The 20,520-nt window shown below is 41.1% G+C and overlaps 1 protein-coding gene across 2 annotated transcripts in view; it reads left to right on the forward strand.

The window, feature by feature from the left end:
- Positions 1-20,520, forward strand: part of TOP3B (DNA topoisomerase III beta) — a 50,231-nt gene that overhangs the window by 10,958 nt on the left and 18,753 nt on the right. For both annotated transcript variants that reach the window (XM_060785910.2, XM_060785909.2), the window contains exons 6-14: positions 1,661-1,857; positions 3,045-3,201; positions 5,324-5,437; positions 5,814-5,904; positions 6,032-6,186; positions 10,127-10,232; positions 14,273-14,419; positions 16,055-16,228; positions 19,463-19,591. In XM_060785910.2, the coding sequence (XP_060641893.1) occupies positions 1,661-1,857; positions 3,045-3,201; positions 5,324-5,437; positions 5,814-5,904; positions 6,032-6,186; positions 10,127-10,232; positions 14,273-14,419; positions 16,055-16,228; positions 19,463-19,591 (1,270 nt within the window). The remainder of the gene's footprint in view (positions 1-1,660; positions 1,858-3,044; positions 3,202-5,323; positions 5,438-5,813; positions 5,905-6,031; positions 6,187-10,126; positions 10,233-14,272; positions 14,420-16,054; positions 16,229-19,462; positions 19,592-20,520) is intronic.

Raw genomic sequence — 20,520 nt, forward strand, 5'->3', positions numbered from 1 at the left:
AAATTGGTAAGCTATGCCTTGTACATCAGTATCAGCAAAACGTAAAGTATGTTATTGGCTCATCAGTAGATGGCATTTTATGCTGCTGTATTAACAAATATACAGCAAAAAAAATGGTGGGAATATTCAGTAATAATAATAATAATAATAATAATAATAATAATATATTTTATTTATTACCTGTCTCTCCTTTCAGCTTGAGGTGGGACACAACATAGTTGTGTGTGTGTAGATAGATAGATAGATAGATAGATAGATAGATAGACAGATAGACAGACGCACACACACACACACACATCTATGATAGACTTGTCCAAACACTATGTAACAAATTTTGAAAAAAATTCTGTGTGAATAATAATCCTTTAATTCTGGGGCCTCAAACTCATTTTCATGGAGGGCCAACTATAAACTTGTGCAGCAGCTGTGCCCATACCTTGAGAAGCCAGACTTGACCACAGTGGTCCATGCTCTCATCACATCTCGAATAGACTACTGCAACACGGTTTGCATGGGGTTGTCTTTGAAGACTGTTTTGAAGCTTCAAGTAGTTCAACAGGTGGCAGCCAGGTTTCTACTGGAGCGGCATACAGGGAACATACTAAGCCCCTGTTGCGTCAGCTCCACTGGCTGTCCATCTGCTACCGAGCACAATTTGAAGTGCTGGCTTTAGCTTATAAATCCCTAAATGGTTCTGGTCCAGCTTAGCTTTCCGAACGCATCTCCCTTTATGAGCCAGTTAGAACATTAAGATCGGCCGGGGAAGTTCTGCCGACTTTGCATGTGCAATTGGAGGGGATGAGAGACAGTGCCTTCTCGGTGGTGGCCCCTTGGCTTCTCGGTGGTGGCCCTCCCTAGTGAAATTAGATCAGCCTCCTCCTTCCTAGTGTTTAGGAAACAACTTAAAACTCGGCTATTCAAGCAAGCATCCGATGAATGATAGAAATATTGAAGTAGCTGAAGACAACCTCAGGATTGGTGCAGGGGCTAAATGTTTTATGTTGTGTCTGTGTTTGTTGTTTTTATAGTTTTAATGGTTTTAATCTACAGTCATATATTGTTGATTTGATATGTGATGTATTTTATCTATGTGAGGCATTGAATTTTGTCATTGATTATGTTGTGAACCACTTTGAGTCTGCCCCAGGACTCAAAGTGGGAAAAGCGGTATAAAAATGCAATAAATGAACAATATATATTTTTTACATAGTGGTCGGTTCTCTTTAGTTTTTTCCATAATTTGGGGCTCCAGACAAGTCACATCTCTTTTGATATTATCCGCCTTGCAGAGGGCCACATCAAATGACATAGTGGCTTGCATTCCAGCCTTGAGTTTGACACATGTGCTCTGATTGTAGGCCATAAGTCATCTCATGATGATTTTTGAAAGCCTGTGTTGTCGTGATTAATTATCTTCTTTCCCTTTTCCAGTGAAATTATGTACTGATGAGAGTTTCTTTTTAGTTCATCCATCTTCTTATGTTCTGAAAGTGATTGATTTTGGTGTATTAAAAATGTATTGGTTGGACAGTGGTGGGTTTTTAAATAAATACATAAATGCTGGAACGGTTCACAAGTGTGATCTTGAATTTTCTATGGTGTTTGTGGGGAAAATGTTTGCAGTCAGTTGTGACTTGGCTTTCACATTTACTCTTTGTAGGTCCTGGATGCTATCGTCCCCATAATGAATAAGCCCCGTGGCAGTGAAAGGGTGGTGTACAGAGCCAAATTCAGCTCTATTACTGACACAGATATTTGCAATGCCATGAATCACTTAGGAGAGCCCAACCACAATGAAGCCCTATCGGTGGATGCCCGTCAGGAGCTGGATCTGAGAATTGGATGTGCGTTTACAAGGTATTTCTTGGCAGAGCTCCTCTACTTTGGCATGCCGTTCATCAGCATTGGCCAGGAGCTGGTCTAGACGGTACGCTTATCATAGTGATTGGCATCCATGTGTTTGGTTTGTCATGTTTCTGCCATATTGCTCAGGGGTATTAACAGGGTGAGTGAGACCCATTGCTTGAGTTTCACCATCTGTGATTGCAGTATTATTGTCCACCAAAACCAGAAATATGAAAATTTTCAAGACAGGGTGAGCTTCCCCTGCTTGCAAAGCTGGAGTGTAGTGGTGGTGGTGGTGATTATGACAATAATCAGGAAATCCACTCCTGAAAGAGCTATCATGGGGAAAAGAGGTTTCCACTGAAGCTTTATTGCCAATCCTTGTTTCCATAACAAGCCAGATTTTTCAAAATCCAATGACACTATGTTACAAAATGTGAGAAATGTTCTGTTCCTGTTTGAAAGTGTTATTTTCTGTTTAATTGTGCCAAAAAATAGGTTGAATTGGTTGAGGCTCTATGAGATATTTGTTTAAAAAACTATAGCAAAATGTCCTGTAGGATGTCCCGCACAAAGTTTTTGCAGTTTAATAAATATTTTCCATGTTTTTATGATAGAACCAATTAGGAAATGACATTAATAACCCTGAGACAAAAATGGTGTTACATAGTGTTATCACAGAAAGTGAAGTGACATCTTCTGAACAGGGACACAGACGGCAAAACAAACCTCACAAGGGCGTTGACCCTTCCCTATGCTAACCAAAGCTTTAAAAGATATATATTTTGGCTGGAGTTACACTTAAAATGTGTCTGTTTCAATTAATATACAAATTCAATTTAAGAACAAACCTACAATACACCTTAGGGATTGCCTGTGTTTTAATGTATGTGTTTTGTGATCATGTGTTTTGATGTATGGATTTTATGTTATATATTTATGGAAGTGTTTTTTAATGGTTCCGTATCCTGCCTCGAGCTGTGAGAGAGGCCGATAATGAATAATAATAATAGTTGTTGTTATAAATCGTGTATAAAATGTACATAAAGTTTTCCAAGTTGAGTGCATGCCACATGGTCATGATCTAGCAATTCTGTGTCCTCCAAACCCATGCTGGCATTATTCCATATGTAGAAATCGTTTGTTATGTTGGATACCAACACTGAACATTGGTTTGATTTATGTATTCATTCCAAAAGGTTTCAAACCAAATACTTCCAGGGGAAGTATGGCAATCTTGACAGCTCGCTGATCTCCTTTGGGCCCTGTCAAACGCCAACCCTGGGATTTTGTGTGGAGCGGCATGATAAAATCCAGTCTTTCAAGCCTGAAACGTATTGGGTGTTGCAAGCCAAGGTGAGCTCTATCCACTGTTTCTGTCTCCCATCAGCATCCAATTTGGGGCTAATGTATACTGGATAGAACAGCAGGACAAGGGCTGCAGCTGCTGCAGAAGTCTCCTTCAGTTCATTGACCTTCTCTTCCTTCATTGACCTTCTCTTCCTTCTCTTCAAGAAGAGGACACCGAGGGAGATTTTGGCAGCAACAGGCTCTATAGCACGCAGACTCTGTTGGTGAAGATATTTGTGATTTTTCTGCGTTCACAGGGAATCTTGACAGGGATTTGGAACACAAAATTCCTCTAAAACCAGTGTGCATTAAAAAAAGTTTTTATCCTCAGTTTTGTAAATGGATTTGTAACGAGAATGAGCGGATTGTGTTAAGAACCACAAAAGCTGAATTTTTATTTTACTAGTAAATAAAGTGTGCATTCAGAAATACTTTTATTTGTCTTGGGAGCTTGAGATACAGCATCATTATTTACCTGTTCCCACACTAATATTGGTAGAATGTTTATTTATTTATCATGTCAGAAGTGAATTGAGAATACAGCTATAATGTATTAAAAAACCACAAACAAAATTAAAAAGTTGGCATTATACTAAATTTCCTTTGACCAGAAGCTGGCCACATGGAGTGCCTCTGGTGTCACTGTAAGAAGGTCCTCCATTGTGCATGTGGCAGGGCTCAGACTGCATTGGAGTAGGTGGTCTATGGTTTGCTCTTCTCCACACTAACATGTTGTGGACTCCACTTTGTAGCCCCATTTCTTAAGATTGGCGCTGCATCTCATGGTGCCAGAGCGCAGTCTGTTCAGCACCTTCCAAGTCGCCCTGTCTTTTGTGTGCCCAGGAGGGAGTTTCACTTCCGGTCTCAGCCACTGGTTGAAATTCCAGGTTTTAGCCTGCCATTTTTGGACTTTTTGCTTGCTGAGGTGTTTCTGCGAGTATCTCTCTTGATCTTAGGAAGCTATTTCTTGATTTAAGGCATTGGCTTGCTGGCTGATATCTGAACAGAGTATACACTGGAGATGTCAATGCCTTGGTCCTTTCATTACTGGCTGCTATTTCCTGACAGATATCAGGTGATGCAATACTGGCTAAATAGTATAATTTCTCCAGTGGTGTAGGGTGTAGATAATGTGATAATGTGTCATGTCTCAGTAAGAGCCACATCCATTGTTTTAACATGGTGAGATGTATTCCACACTGGACATGCATATTCAGCACCAAAGCGCAAGGGCAGATGTCACTGTCTCTGGTTATGAGCCCCAGGTTGTGCCAGTCGGCTTTCATATGATATTATTTCTAGCACCCACTTTTTGCTTGACATTCAAGCAGTGCGTCTTGTAAGTCAGAGCATGGTCCAGAGTGACTCCCAGATATTTTGGTGTGCTGCAGTGCTCCAGTGGGATTCCTTCCTTCCCAGGTAATCCTCTCAGCTTGAGATGCTTGTTTGTTCTTAAGGTGAAAAACACTCGTCTGCATTTTAGATGGATTAGGAATCAGTTGGTTTTCCCTGTAATAGTCAGTAAGAGAACCTAGAGCAGGGGTCCTCAAACTAAGGCCCAGGGGCCGGATACGGCCCTCCAAGGTAACTTACCCGGCCCTCACTCAGGGTCAACCTAAGTCTGAAACGACTTGAAAGCACACAACAACAGTCCTATCTCATCAGCCAAAAGCAGGCCCCACACTTCCCATTGAAATACTAGTAAGTTTATATTTGTTAAAATTGTTTTTCATTTTAATTATTGTATTGTTTTAAAGTGTTTTTTGCTCTACAAATAAGATATGTGCAGTTTACATGTTTTTTTCAAATTATAATCTGCCCTCCAACAGTTTGAGGGACTGTGACCTGGCCCTCTGTTTAAAAAGTTTGAGGACCCCTGACCTAGAGCTTTGGAGAGCTTCTGTTCAACCATTTCAAAGCTCCTTGCTTGAGGGGTGATGGCACGATTGTCAGCATAGATGAAACTCTCTATCCCTTCTGGTAGAGGCTGATCATTTGTGTAAATGTTAAACATTGATGGAGCAAGCATGCTGCAACAGTGAAAATTAATAAACCAATACAGTGTCTTTTGACACTAAAAATTAGGGATTTACTTTTGGTTTTTTTCTGTATATCTTCCTCCTGACAGGTTAGTCATGAAAAAGACAGCTGTCTGACTCTGGACTGGGACCGAGTTAGAATCTTTGACCGGGAGATTGCTCAACTGTTCCTAAACATAACAAAGGCAGTAAAGGATGCAAAGGTGAGACTATAAAACACAAACATAAACACACACAGGCTTCCTTATTTTTCAAGCCCTTCTTCAGTGCAAAATTAGGGTGAAAAATATGATTACTCTTACTATTATTATTGTTATTAATAATAGTAATATTTCAAATAATAATAATATTTTAAATTATTATAATTATCATTATTATCCCACCTTTGACCTTTAGTTTCAAAATGTTGTGACTTTACTTCATATATATGAAAAGATACATTTGGGGAGGGGGGGAAAGAGATGCTGTAGCTTTTCAGACTTTTCTCTTTTCTACCATTTTTATTGCAATAAATAGCAACAACAGACTTTTCTAAATGATTGTCAGACCTTACTAAATAATGCCTAAATTATTTTGTAGGTTGAATCTGTGAGCAAAAAGGAGAAGGCCAAGCAAAGGCCTCTGGCTTTGAATACGGTTGAAATGTTAAGAGTTGCCAGCGCTGCTTTGGGTGAGTGTATACTGTTCGAAAGTGTATACCCGAGGTGGGTTTTTGGGAGTTTTTTTGTAAATCAAGTACAAATATGAACATATTCTATACTATCCTGTTGTCCTAAATGTACACATTTTCTTTCTAGGAATGGGACCCCAACATGCTATGCAAATAGCCGAACGGCTTTACACTCAAGGCTATATTAGTTATCCTCGAACGGAAACAACTCATTACCCAGAAAACTTTGACTTGAAGGGCTCTTTGCGGCAGCAGGCTAATAATCCTTACTGGGCCGAAACTGTGAGTATATGAAACTAAGCTATATTTTATTTTTATGCATAGCGTTTTCTGTCTAGAATAGCAATAGAAAAAAACAGTACATTGAATATGGCACTTTGGTTGCAAAGCTCCTGGCAAGTGCTGGGAAATGCTTCAGTCATGGTTTAACAACTTATTGCACAAAAAGCAGGTTTCAGACCACGTAAAAACTGTACAGCCCAAATTCTTACTCTGACTAAGTATATCAAGAAAAGAGATGAGAAAGGTTGCATTACGGGAACAGTTTTTGTGGACCTTACAGCAGCCTATGACATGCTGCAACATAGAAAAATGCTGCTTAAAGTTTAACATATTACCCGGGTTTATGATTTTACAAAAACTGTCCAGACCCTCCTAGAAAACCTCAGTTTCTACATGGAGCTTCAAGGCAGGAAAAGTAGATGGAGACAAAATAATGGTCTAACTCAAGGCAGCGTTGTTTAACATCTTTACTAACGATCAGCCACAGTCACCACTCACAAAGAGCTTTATATATGCTGATGATCTTGGACTAACAACAGAAGCAAAAGACTTTGAAATAGTCGAAAAATAACTTACTAATGCCTTGAAAGATCTCTCCAACTACTACAAAGATAACCACCTGAAGCTTTACCCTGCCAAGACACAAGTGTGTGCTTTCCACCTACGGAACAGTGAAACCAACAGGAAACTGAAGGTTACCTGGGAATGCCAAGAGCTTGAACATTGTTTCCATCCTAAATATCATCATCACCTTAGATCAAACACTAACATTTAGGAAACACTGCATGAACACCAAGCACAAAGTAGCTGCACGTAATAACATCTTGCAGAAACTTACTGACAGCACATGGGGTGCAGACCCCAAATTAATAAGAACATCTACCCTGATCTTGTCTTACTCAGCTGCGGAGTATGCCTTCCCTGTTTGACATAAGTCTGTTCAGGCCAAGCAGGTGAACATAGCACTGAATGAAACATACAGAATAATCACAGGATGTCTCAGACCTATACCTGTTGATAGACTCTACATCCCCCCCTTCAATGTGAGAAGGGAAGTTGCTGCTAACTGTGAGAGAAATAAGGTTGAACACTGTGAAAGCCATCTACTGCATGGCTATTGGCCTCCTCTCAGTAGACTCAAATCAAGGTAAAGCTTTATGAGAACACCACTCCTCTTAACGTTCCCCCAGAAACAGCAAGAGTATCCCTCTGGGCAGCTAAAACAGGAAATCCCAACTAGATGGTCCCCCACAAGGGTCTGCCTCCAAGGGCAAACCAAAAATGGGCAACGTGGAAGTCCCTGAACAGACTCAGAAGTGGAGTGGGCAGATCAAAAGACAACTTGGCAAAATGGCACTGCCTAGAAGAATAGTCCACCTTGTGTGATTGTGGAGCACAACAAACAACTGTGCACCTGTATGCTTCTCCACAGTGCCCTGCCTCATGTACTGAGGAATAATTGTTTAAAGCTACAGACAGTGCGGTCGCTGTTGACCGTTTTTGGTCTAAAATCATTTAGCCGCTTGTGCTCCTATTTTTATTAGTTTTTATACTTATATATACAATGCTTTTGACACATTTTTAAAGTGTTTAATAGCTTTTCAGTCCTTTTGGTTTCAATGAGACAATTTTAACTCTCCCAGTAAAATTAATAAGATAGGTGTTTTATTTTATTTTATTTTTAAAAAATTAATACAAAACATTTACCACAATACCCTTGTCTTGTTACATGGTCTATTCCTAGATCTATACTCCCCCCCCACCCCCATATTTCCCATAGCTTGTTTCATAACATACAACATACAATCTACAAACCCACCAAGAAAATCCAACAAATGCTACGTTCAGCAAAGGACAAGAGGGATCCTCTCACCTCTGCAGGAGTCTACCGTATACCATGCAGCTGTGGACAAGTCTACATAGGGACCACCAAATGCAGCGCCCAAACAAGAATCCAGGAACATGAAAGGCACTGCAGACTACTCCAACCAGAGAAATCAGCCATAGCAGAGCACCTGATGAACCAACCTGGACACAGCATTTTATTTGAGAACACAAAAATGCTGGACCACTCTCACAACCACCATGTCAGACTACACAGAGAAGCCATTGAAATCCACAAACATGTGGACAATTTCAACAGAAAGGAAGAAACCATGAAAATGAACAAAATCTGGCTACCAGTATTAAAAAATTCTAAAATTGCAACAGCAAAAACAGCAGAGAGAAAAACAGGCAGGGACATCTAATCACCTTTCAAGAAGAGTTTGCTCCAGGCACAGTCAGCCCATTGTATGCTAATCAAGGTGGTCAGTTGAAAGATCCACACCTAGCCCAACTTACAAAAGCCCTTTGTCTCACCCTGGTCATTCCACAGATATATAAACCCTTTTTTTCCCAGTTCCAGCAGACCTCACCTCTGAGGATGCTTGCCATAGATGCAGGCGAAACGTCAGGAGAAATATTATTTTATTTATATATTTATTTATTTCACAGTTTTGTATACCGAGCTTCTCAACCTCGTCGAGGGACTCAGCCCGGTTTACAGCCATAAAAACATATACATTCATTAAAATATCATATATTACAAATTACAAAACAACTTTAAAAACACTAAATATAAAACTACAGTGGTCAGTCGTCCTAATAAGATGGATCTATATCCACTTCCATCCAGAGTCCTATGGTGTTGTCTCATTCCTCGAAGGCCTGACTCCACAGCCACGTCTTCACCCATTTCCTAAATGTTAGGATGGATGGGGCGGTTCTGGCCTCCAGACGGAGAGAGTTCCAGAGTCGTGGGGCCACCACCGAGAAGGCCCTGTCCCTCGTCCCCACCAGCTGCGCTTGCAAGGCTGGTGGGACCGAGAGCAGGGCCTCTCCAGATGATCTTAGTAATCTTGATGGTTCGTAGGGGAGAATACGTTCGGAGAGGTAAACAGGGCCGGAGTCGTTTAGGGCTTTATAGGTCAACACCAGCACTTTGAATTGTGCTCGGAAGCTAATTGGCAGCCAGTGGAGCTGGCGTAACAGCGGCGTGGTGTGCTCCCTGTACCCAGCCCCCGTTAGTAATCTGGCTGCCGCGCGTTGGACTTGCTGCAGCTTTCGGACAGTCTTCAAAGGCAACCCCACGTAGAGAACATGGCCATATAGCCCGAAAAAACCCACAAGAACTGTATATATAAGTATTTTCTCTCTGTGGTGCTGAAAATAATAAATACATACCCTTGGGTTTTCCAGATTACATCCTATTGTAGGATATCATATTTCATCGCATCATAGTCACACTTTTTATTCCTTTTTTATATAGAAAAGGAAGGTGCAACTCTTACGTGATGAAAATAAATCTGCTTCTGATATTCTGGTTTCTGTGTTTTTAAAAATAAAAATTAGCTGCCTTACCTAGACAGAAGGAGGAGGGAGGATCCAGCCTCAAACAAACAGATCCATTTCTGTTTCCTTGTTTGTTTGTTTGTTTGTTTTTAGACTGCTTTGCCTCAGAGTGAGGAGGAGAGAAGATTCCTCCTCTTTCCCTTCCTTCTTTGTTTGAAGGCAAGGCAGTTTACAAAATCTGAAAATTGGAGGAGGGAGGGAAGATCCAAGTTCCAGAGACGTCCATTTCAGATTTTGTAAACTGCCTTGCCTTCAAAGAAGGAGAGGGGAGAGAAGAGTTGAGCCTCCTTTTTCATAGTTTTAAAACTGCCGTGCCTTCAGAGAAAGAAGGGAGAAAGAAAGGGGTATGACTATTACTCAAACTGCTCTGCAACTGTTATGCAAGGAACACAAAGATACCAATTTGCCACTTGGAAAAGTGGGGTATGACTATTACATGCTGGCGACTTTGATGCAATGAAATACAATAGTTAAACCAAATAGATAGTACCATTCAGTTGAACCTACCCCTTGTGGTTTGCCCTCTCATGCGTTGTTTCTTTCCAAGGTAAAAGCGTTACTGGCTGAAGGTATTAACAAGCCAAGAAAAGGCCATGACGCTGGGGACCACCCTCCAATTACACCAATGAGAGCTGCCTCAGAAGCAGAACTAGGTAATTAAGAATGGAAAATTCTGATTCAAAAATTGCATTGGATGGACTGTATCAGCTGTAGTTTCTTAGATGTGGTTGTCCTGGTTTTCTAGCGGCGACTGGTAGATAACATGTGTTGTGTGTCTCAAAAACTGGAGATGATGGGAAACGGGTGCCACTTTTGGAACCAGAAGAACAAATATACCCAGAAACAGAGCTAATATAAGAGGCACCAAAATGTGTGTCAGCCAATGTTGTTGTTGTGTTTGTTGTTATGTTTTTGTTATTATCTCCATTAATGATGATAATTTCTATCCCAATTCTCTATTATTATTACCATTTACATCCCACTTTATCTTTCTGCAAAGAGACCCAGAATGCGCATGAATAGGAGAAATAAATCATTTTCCCTATATCACTGCACAAAATCGACATATGATCATCTCTCTGAATTTAAGGGCATAATTTTTAGGGATTTGATTATTCATTGATTTAATATCTCTAGGAATTTGTAGGTCCTCCAGTGTGGAATATATATATCAGAATATGTATAGTTTCAAAAGAACAATAGAACATGCATAATAAAAGAATTATAGAACAATTTTTTTAAGGTTACGTGTTTTAAAAACTATACAGGCAGGCCCCAAGTTATGAAGAAGATAGGTTCTATACTAAGTTGACTCTGTATGTAAGTCAAAACAGGTACATTTTTTAAGTGTAACTCCAGCCAGAAATATGTATCTTTTAGCTTTGGATAGCAAACTAACAGACAGAAAAAATAAACAAACCACTTATCTTTGATAGTTGTATCTTTTTATTAATCTATTCCCTTTAACCACCTTTCTGTTGTTAATGGTATTTTTTTTAATTCATTAATCTCACAACTAACAAAGCCCCCTCCCCCAATGTTGTTATAACAAAATAATTAAACAAGTCCCAATCTTTCTCAGAGTTGGACCAATATATCTCCTTATTTGCCCTGATCAGATTGACAATTCAGAAATCTTCATCAGCCATTCTTATAATCCTTCATATTCCCTTTTCCATATTTTCCTTCTCCAGTGTGAGTCTGTGGTCAGATTCCACAGAGAGTCACACTGGAGGTCCTACAAAGGTTTTATATCAGACTAGCTGTCCCCTGCCACGCGTTGCTGTGGCCCAGTCTGTTGATCTGGGAAATAAAGTAATGAGAAAGTGTTGGTTTCTAATATATATAATTATGCTTGTGAGTAAACAGTATTTCTTGCAGTGTCTTTGTCAGTGTTGATGTAGAGAGTGTCTTGTTTGCCCACTCTGGAACATGCAACATATCATTGTCCTTCTTTAAGGGTCCCTTTCAAATCTATGAGACTATATCTCTCTGTTTGTGAATCATATCTATCTATCTATCTATCTATCTATCTATCTATCTATCTATCTATCTATATCAATGGCTGGATGGCTCTTTGTCAGGAGGGGTTTGATGACATTTTCTTGCCCTGATGAAGGGAGTTGGATTGGATGGCCTTAAGTATTTTCTGTTGGTTGTGGGGGTTCTGTGTGGGAGGTCTAACCGGATTCTGTCGTTCATGGGGTTCAGAATGCTTTTTGATTGTAGGTGAACTGTGAATCCCAGTGACTACAACTCCCAAATGTCAAGGTCTATTTTCCCCAAACTCCATCTGTGTTTATATTTGGGTATATTGAGTATTCGTGCCAAGTTTGGTCCAGATCCATCATTGTTTGAGTTCACAGTGCTCTCTGGATGTAGGTGAACTACAACTCCCAAACTCAAGGTCAATGCTCAGCAAACCCTTCTAGTGTTTTTGTTGGTCATGGGAGGCCTGTGTGCCACGTTTGGTTCAATTCCATTGTTGGTGGCGTTCAGAATGCTCTCTGATTGTAGGTGAACTATAAATCCCACAACTACAACTCTCAAATGACAAATCATAATTTTTTGAGTGATGGCCACTCCTTGTGTTGTGAGATGTTTTGTTGCCAAATTTGGTGTGATTTCATTCATTGGTTCTTTTGTTTTTAAGGTACTCATTATGCACAGAGCATGGCTGGAATCACTGGGTTGTTGTAGGTTTTTCAGGTAGGAAGAGACTTCCAAGGGTCATTCGGTCCAGCCCCTTCTGGCAAATGGGAAAAGCACAATCTAACTACTTCTGAGAGATGGCCATTCAATCTCATAATATTATAATAATAATAATAATAATAATAATAATAATAATAATAATAATAATAAATGAATCCTAGGATAGGAAGAGACCTGCAGGGGACCTGCAGCCCAACCCCTTTTGGGAAATGGGAGAAGCACAATCTAACTACTCCTGACAGATGGCCAGCCTCAGTTTAATAATAATAATAATAATAATAATAATAATAATAATAATGGAGAGAAAGAGACCTCCAGGGGCCATCTAGTCCAGCCCCCTTTGGCATAAGGGAAAAGCACAATCTAAACACTCCTGAGAGATGACCATTCAACCTCATAATAATAATAATAATAATAATAATGAAAGAATGCTAGCATAGGAAGAGACTTGAAGGGGCCATCCAGTCCAGCCCCTTTTGGCAAATGGGAGAAGCACAATCTAACCACTCCTGACAGATAGCCAGCCTCAGGTTAATAATAATAATAAAAATATAAACAATAATAATAGCAGTCCACTTACATCCGGAGAGCACTGTGAACCAAAACAAAGATGAATCTGGACCAAACTTGGGAAGAAAACTCAATATGGCAAAATTGGTACACAGTGGAGTTTAGGGAAGACCTTGACATTTGGGAGTTGCTTGTGTGTGGGGGGGGGGGGGGCTTCACTCTTTCACCCCACGTAGGACAGAAGGGGAAAGAAGGAAGGAACGAAGGAAAGACAAAAGATAAGTGGAAGAAGGAAACGAAGGAGAAGGGTGGGAAGGAGGGAGGGAGGAAAAACAGAAGGGGAAGAAGGGAAGGAAGGAAAGAAGGCAGAAGATAAGAGAAAGAAGGGAAGAATGGAAAGGAAAGGTGGGACAGAAGGGGAAGGAAGGGAAGGGAGGGAGGGAAGAAAGAACAGAAAATAAAGTTAAGGAAGGAAGAAAGGAAAGACAGAGGATAAGGGGAAGAAGGGAAGGAAGAAGGGAAGGAAGGAAATAAAGAAAGGGAAGGGTGGGAAGGAGTTAGGAAAAACAGAAGGGGAAGAAGGAAAGGAAAGGAAAAGAAAGGGAGGGGAGGGAGGAAAAACAGAAGATAAGGGAAGGAAGGAAGGATCACCGCAGTCTGGCTGCCCCATGGGCAATGGGGAAGCCGGGGGGTGGGGGGGAGATGAAAGAGGGCCGCCTGCCCAGGAAGGCGTCAGGGCTCGGGAAGGGAGGCGTGCGGCACTGGAAGGGCGAGTGGGGCTTGGTGGTGGGCCTCTGGGAAACCTCTTGGGGGGAACGGAGGGTGGGAGGGACAGAGGACAGCAGGCCCCGAAACAGCCAGGGAGGAGGGGGAGGAGTCCTCTCTGCCTGCAATTGCTCCTGGGAAAGGCGGCCCAAGCGTCTCCCAGGCGCAGTTGCTATGGAGTGGAGAAGCCGCCTCCTGCTTCTGCTCCCTTGGTTGAGGCTCGAAGAGGCATTGAGGAAGTGAATAGGAAGAGGCCCCTCTGTCTCCGTTGGTCAGGCTAGTGTTTCAGATGGGGAATTTTGGTGGAGCTGTAGCTGGCTCTGAGAGGCCCAGCAGCCCTTGCCGCCACAAGTTCCACCGCGAGACGATGGAGGAGCTCTTACATGCACGTGCGCACCCCCCACAGCTGCATGCATGCGCTGTGATGGCTTCTCCTTTTATTAAGGATTTCTAAGTTGTTTTCGATTTTTTTCCTAATTTTTATTATTGTTGGTCACACCTTGTATGGTGAGGAGTTTTGTTGGCAAATTTGGTGGGTATTGGCCCAGCGGTTCCACACACACATACACATATATATCATTTTTTCACATTTCCTGGGGTCCTCTGCCCCTAATTCCAGAAAATGTGGAGGGTCTACTATACATTTTTAAAAAGTGGGACACAGACTGAGTCTTGTGGGCTTCTTTCTTTCTTTCTTTCTTTCCAGGTGGTGACGGATGGAGACTATTTGAATATATCACAAGGCATTTCATTGCTACCGTCAGTGCGGACTGCAAATACCTCCAAACAACTATTACTTGCAGCGTTGGAACAGAGCATTTCACTTGCATAGGAAAGACAGTTATTTTGCCAGGTGAGGAAGAACCCAAATTATACTACTCTCTGTTTCTTTTCAGCTGAGAGAGAGGTCTAATTCCACTACTTAATAGAGCTTATTATTGGTGTTAAAGTGGTAGAGAATTTATTTATTTCATTTATTTACTATATTTATGCCCCGCCCTCTTTCACCCTGAATGGGAATCAGAAGTAAGCAACAATTCAATACCACATAAACAGACATAAAATAAAATAAACATACACATTAAAACAAAAAAGTTTTTTTTAAATCTAAGCTTTAAAATTAATTGTTAAAAACCACACAGTCCAAAATTATAGTCTAGGAGTCACTCAGGTCATAATTGCACATATTCTGTATCTACTTATTGCTCTGAATTTACTATCCAAAGGCTTGGTCCCACAGTCACGTTTTTAATTTCTTTCTAATAGTGAGGAGGGAGGGAGCTGATTTGATTTTGCTGGGGAGGGCGTTCCACAGCCGAGGGGCTTCCATTGAGAAGGCACTGCCCTTCGTCCCCACCAGCCGCACCTACAAAGGAGGTGGGACTGAGAGTAGAGCCTCCCCAGAAGGTCTTAACCTCTAAGGTGTTTCATAGAGGGAGATACGTTTGGACAGGTAAGCTGGGCCAGACTTGTTTAGGGCTTTATAGGCCAAAGCCAGCACTTTGAATTGTGCTTGGTAGCAGACTGGCAGCCCATCTAGTCCAACCTCACTCTGCCATGTAGGGCAAGCACAATCAAAGTCCTCCTGCCAGATGGTCATCTAGCCTTTGCTTTGAAACATCCAAAGAAGGAGCCTCCACTAGACTGAGGCAGTGAGGTCCACTGATTTTTGGACTATGGCTTCAAACTACTGGGAAGGAGATTCCACCGGAACATTAGGAGGAACTTCCTAACTGTGAGCACTGTTCAGCAGTGGAACTCTGTGGCCTGGAGTGTGGTGAAGGCTCCTTCTTTGGAGGCTTTTAAGCAGAGGCTGGATGACCATCTGTCGGGAGTGCTTTGAATGTGATTTTCCTGCTTCTTGGCAGAATGGGGTTGGACTGGATGGCCCACGAGATCTCTTCCAACTCTGTGATACTATGAGGGGAAGGGAGGGAGGAAGGAAAAGGGAAGAATAAGAAAAAGGAGAAGGGAGGAAGGAAGAAAAAAAAGGAAAGGAAAAAGGTAGAGAAAGGAAAGGGGAAAAGGTATGAGTGGCGTGAAGAGAAAGAAGGGATGAAAGTAGGGAGAAGCAGCCCCTCCCAACACCCAGTCAACAGTGGCTAGATATGTTAGCAAATAATTAAAAATTAATGGCATCTTTGGTAAAAGTCTTCGAACAATGGGCTTGATTGGTTACAAACCACAAGTGCTATCTTTATATAATTGTGCAGTTTTCTTCTTAACTCTGGGGCCAACTTGTCATAGATCCTGAGTCTTTATACAATTCTGCCTGTGTTGTAAATATCATGATTCTTTGTAGTATTTTAATGCCTTTTTACAGGTGGTTATTTCCCCTTGCATCCCATTGGGCTCTGCAAACTGCCTTAACTGGTGGTCTCTCTGAAACCAGATACCATGGTCCGACCTATATACTCCAACCAGTGAAGGGTTAAGCTGTAGAAAGGTTCAGAAAGCAAAAACTCTATTTTTGTAAACCTTACTACAGGTTTTACTGAGATTATGCCGTGGCAGAGCATCCCCCCAGAAGAAAGCCTTCCTAGCTGTGAGCGCGGCGATGTCTTCCCTGTCAGCGAAGTTAAACTCCTGGAGAAACAAACCAACCCTCCTGATTACTTGACTGAAGCTGAACTCATCACCCTGATGGAAAAACATGGCATTGGTAGGTAGTATATCGAACCTACATGCAGCTCTAGAAGAAAGTAACTTTCATCTAGTTATGATCCTCTGAAGTTTCTATTTGCCATTGTGATGAGTGTGAGAGAGGCTAAGAAAGAGGGGTGCTTTCTTAATCAATGGTTAGTCTGTATCAGCCAAACTTCGGGTTTATGGAATCTATTTTGTTTTTTTACTAGAAGCCTAAGTAAAACCAGGATAAAATAGAAGCTGAGATGGATGGAGACCTAGAAAAAAACAGGGTGCCCCTGTAGTAGCAGTAGCAGTAGTAGTAGTAGTTATCGTCGTCATAGTAGTAGTAGTAGTAGTAGTAGTGATAATAATAATAATAATAATAATAATAATAATAAATGTAGCTCTCTTTGTGGCTTGAGGTGGAATACAACAAAGAGATAAAACATTAAAATACAAATAACAGCATACTCAGTATTAAAATGCAGGTTAAAATTAACCGATTAAATGCAGATTAAAATTCAATAACAATAATAGTTATTATATTGCCAGTCCAAGAATTTTTTTCAGTACCTGATCGAAGTGTACAGTTCTTCCACTCCTAGTTCTGCTTCAATTTTTCTTTTTCTCGGCGGCCTGATTTAGTAGGAGGTTGTTCAACTATTGGGAGAGGAATCTAGAGAAAATCGCCCAGAATTCTGCCAGTCAATCCATTCTACCCGATCTCTGCTTCAGCCATGGCAAAGGCAATGCTGCTTTAGATATGTATTCCATCAGCATTTTGACTGGAGCTTGGCCACATTCTACCAATGAGGTTAAGAGAAAAGGATTGATGGATGTAAAGTTATCAGCAGAGTGACTAAAAGACTGAAGCTGCAGTTCTATACAGATTTACCTGGGAGTAACCTCTACATAAATAATAATAATAATAATAATAATAGTAATATTTTTCTTTATTACCCACCCCTCCTTTCGGCTCAAGGCAGGGCACAGCATACTGTATATACTTGAGTATAAGCCGACCCAAATATAAGCCAAGGCACCTAATTTTACCACAAAAAATTGGGAAAACGTATTGACTCACGTATAAGCTGAGGTTGGGAAATGAAGCAGCTACTGGTAAATTTCAAAATAAAAATAGATATCAATAAAATTACATTAATTGAGGCATCAGTAGGTTAAATGTTTTTGAATATTTACATAAAACTGTAGTTTAAGATAAGACTGTCCAACTCTGATTAAACCATTATTTTAATCGTCTTCAATGTTAATGTGCTTACGTATCTTCCAATTATAATAGAGTAAAATAATACATGTAATAAAAATAATAATAGAGTAAAATAATGTAAATGTAATTATAACAATGAAAATAGAGTAAAATAATAAATGTAATAATAATAGAGTAAAACAATTGTAATTTTTTTATTGTGTCATTAGCAACCCGACATTTGTATCACATTTTTAACAAAAACAAACGAACAAACAAACATACAGACAAAACACAGAATTTGCAAGTTTGGTAGTTGATTAAATGTCCTTTGACCAGTAGCTGACCACTTGGAGTGCCTCTGGTGTTGCCGCAAGGAGGTCCTCCATTGTGCATGTGTCAGGGCTCAGGTTGCATTGCAGCAGGTGGTCAGTGGTTTGCTCTTCTCCACACTCGCATGTCGTGGACTCCACTTTGTAGCCCCATTTCTTAAGATTGGCTCTGCATCTCATGGTGCCAGAGCGCAGTCTGTTCAGCGCCTTCCAAGTCGCCCAGTTTTCTGTGTTCCCAGGTATCAGCCATTGATTGAGGTTCTGGGTTTGAGCCTGCCACTTTTGGACTCTCGCTTGCTGGGGTGTTCCAGTGAGTGTCTCTGTAGATCTTAGAAAACTATTTCTTGATTTAAGTCTTTGACGTGCTGGCTGATACCCAAAGTTGAGCTGGAGATGTCACTGCCTTGGTCCTTTCACTATTGGCTGCTACTTCCCAGCGGATGTCAGGTGTTGCTATACTGGCTAGACAGTGTAATTTCTCCAGTGGTGTAGGGTGCAGACACCCCGTGATAATGTGGCATGTCTCATTAAGAGCCACATCCACTGTTTTAGCATGGTGAGATGTGTTCCACACCGGGCATGCATACTCAGCAGCAGAGTAGCATAGCTCAAGGGCAGATGTCTTCACTGTGTCTGGTTGTGATCCCCAGGTTGTGCCAGTCAGCTTTCGTGTGATATTGTTTCTAGCACCCACTTTTTGCTTGATGTTCAGGTAGTGATTCTTGTAGGTCAGAGCACGGTCCAGAGTGACTCCCAGGTATTTGGGTGCGCTGCAATGCTCCAGTGGGATTCTTTCCCAGGTGATCCTCAGAGCTCGGGATGCTTGTCTGTTCTTAAGGTGAAAGGCACATGTCTGTGTTTTAGATGGATTAGGGATCAGCTGGTTTTCCCTGTAATAGGCAGTAAGAGCACCTAGAGCTTCGGAGAGCTTCTGTTCAACCATCTCAAAGCTCCCTGCTTGAGCAGTAATGGCACGATACGTCAACAATTGTAATAATAATAATAATAGAGTAAAATAATAAATGTAATTAAAAATAATAGAGTAAAATAATGTAATAATAATAATAATAATGATAATAATAATACAGTGTAAAATAATAAATAACTTTGACTCAAGTATAAGCCGAGGGGGGCCTTTTCAGCCTAAAAAGGGGCCTGAAAAACTTGGCTTATACTCAAGTATATACGGTAGTTAAAATGCATAATCACAATAAAATATGTTGCATTATGATCCCCATTTCAATCTTGTTTGTGTCAAAAACATATTAGGTGGGCTTCACCCTCTGTCTCTTTTAACGGCAGTACTATTGCAGGGTTATTTCTACAATTGCAACTCCGTGATGGATATGAAATGCACTCTCTGTTCTTTTCTTCAATATCTATGTTTGTTAGACTGCTACTTCTCAGGGACAGGCTTCCTTTTCTGAGCACATGGCAGACTCCTGAGTCCTCCATTATGTACGGCACCTGTGAGCATGGAGAGAGACAAGGGGTCTGCTTCCCGGAGTTAGATAATTTGATAGTTAGCTCTTTATTATCCTATATAGAAATGAAGTTGTTTGTAACTTTTAAAGCTTGACTCTGCTCCTGTGTTGCTGATGCTCATTTACTCTACTGCTGCACTCAAGAAGCTAAAATGCTGCTGTTACTGATTTACATTTTAAATGTTTTTTTCCTTTTTGAAATTACCTCAGCAACAACTGTTGATTATTATTGCCGTTGTTGTTAGGAACGGACGCCAGCATTCCAGTCCATATAAACAACATCTGCCAGCGCAACTATGTCACAGTGGAGAACGGCCGCAGGCTGAAGCCAACAAACCTGGGCATTGTTTTGGTCCACGGCTATTATAAAATAGGTAACTTTCTATGTGCTTTTGAAGAGCTTTAGAGAGTCCAGTTAGAGGAAAAGAATAAAAATGTAGTGCAATAAACTTTTAAGTATGGGATCCGTGGACATCATTCATTAGACTGACTTGTGGTTGAACATGTTGTTATTTGTATACTGCTTTTTCTCTCTAAAAAAGCCTCCAGGTTCAATGCTGAGTCCAGGAGAACCCCTAAACTGCAGACCTATGTCTTCAGGGGGATTGTGACCCCATCCAGTACAGGCTAGATCCCTATTCCCTGATCTGCCTTCCAACTGACCAGGAGCAGCTCTATCTTGTCTTGGATTAAGTTTCAATCTGTTTGCCCTCATCCAGTCCATTAATGATGTCAGACACCGTTTTAGAGTTAGGAGAACTTCCTTGGTTTTAGGTCGAAAGGAGTAGTAGAGTTGCGTGTCATCTGCATATACATGGCACCGCACTCCAAAAGTCCAGATAATCTCTCCCAGTGGTTTCTCATATATATATATATATATATATATATATATATATATATATATATATAGATTGAACAGCAATGGGGGGATCAAACAGAACCCCACAGGACAATGGCCAGGGGTATGAACAGGAGTCCCCCAGCACCACCACCTAGGTATGCTCCTCCAGGAAGGAACGGAGCCACTGTAAAATAGTGCTTCTAAGACCCATCCCAGCGAGACGACCCAGAAGGATACCATGGTCGATGAAATGGAAAGCTGCTGAGAGGTCCAAGAGAACCTACAGGGACACATTCCCCCTACCCAGTTCTCTGCATACAGCACCCATCAAGGTGACCGAAGTGGTCTTTCCCCCATAACCAGGCCCGAAGCCAGATTGAAATGGTAAATGTAGTTAAGCCTTGCTGTTTGACTTTGACTCCCATCACTTCCAGCCATTGTTGGGTGAGTGGGCTTATTAAC

This window comes from Anolis sagrei, chromosome X (assembly GCF_037176765.1).
Source record: "Anolis sagrei isolate rAnoSag1 chromosome X, rAnoSag1.mat, whole genome shotgun sequence".
NCBI classification, from domain to species: domain Eukaryota; kingdom Metazoa; phylum Chordata; class Lepidosauria; order Squamata; family Dactyloidae; genus Anolis; species Anolis sagrei.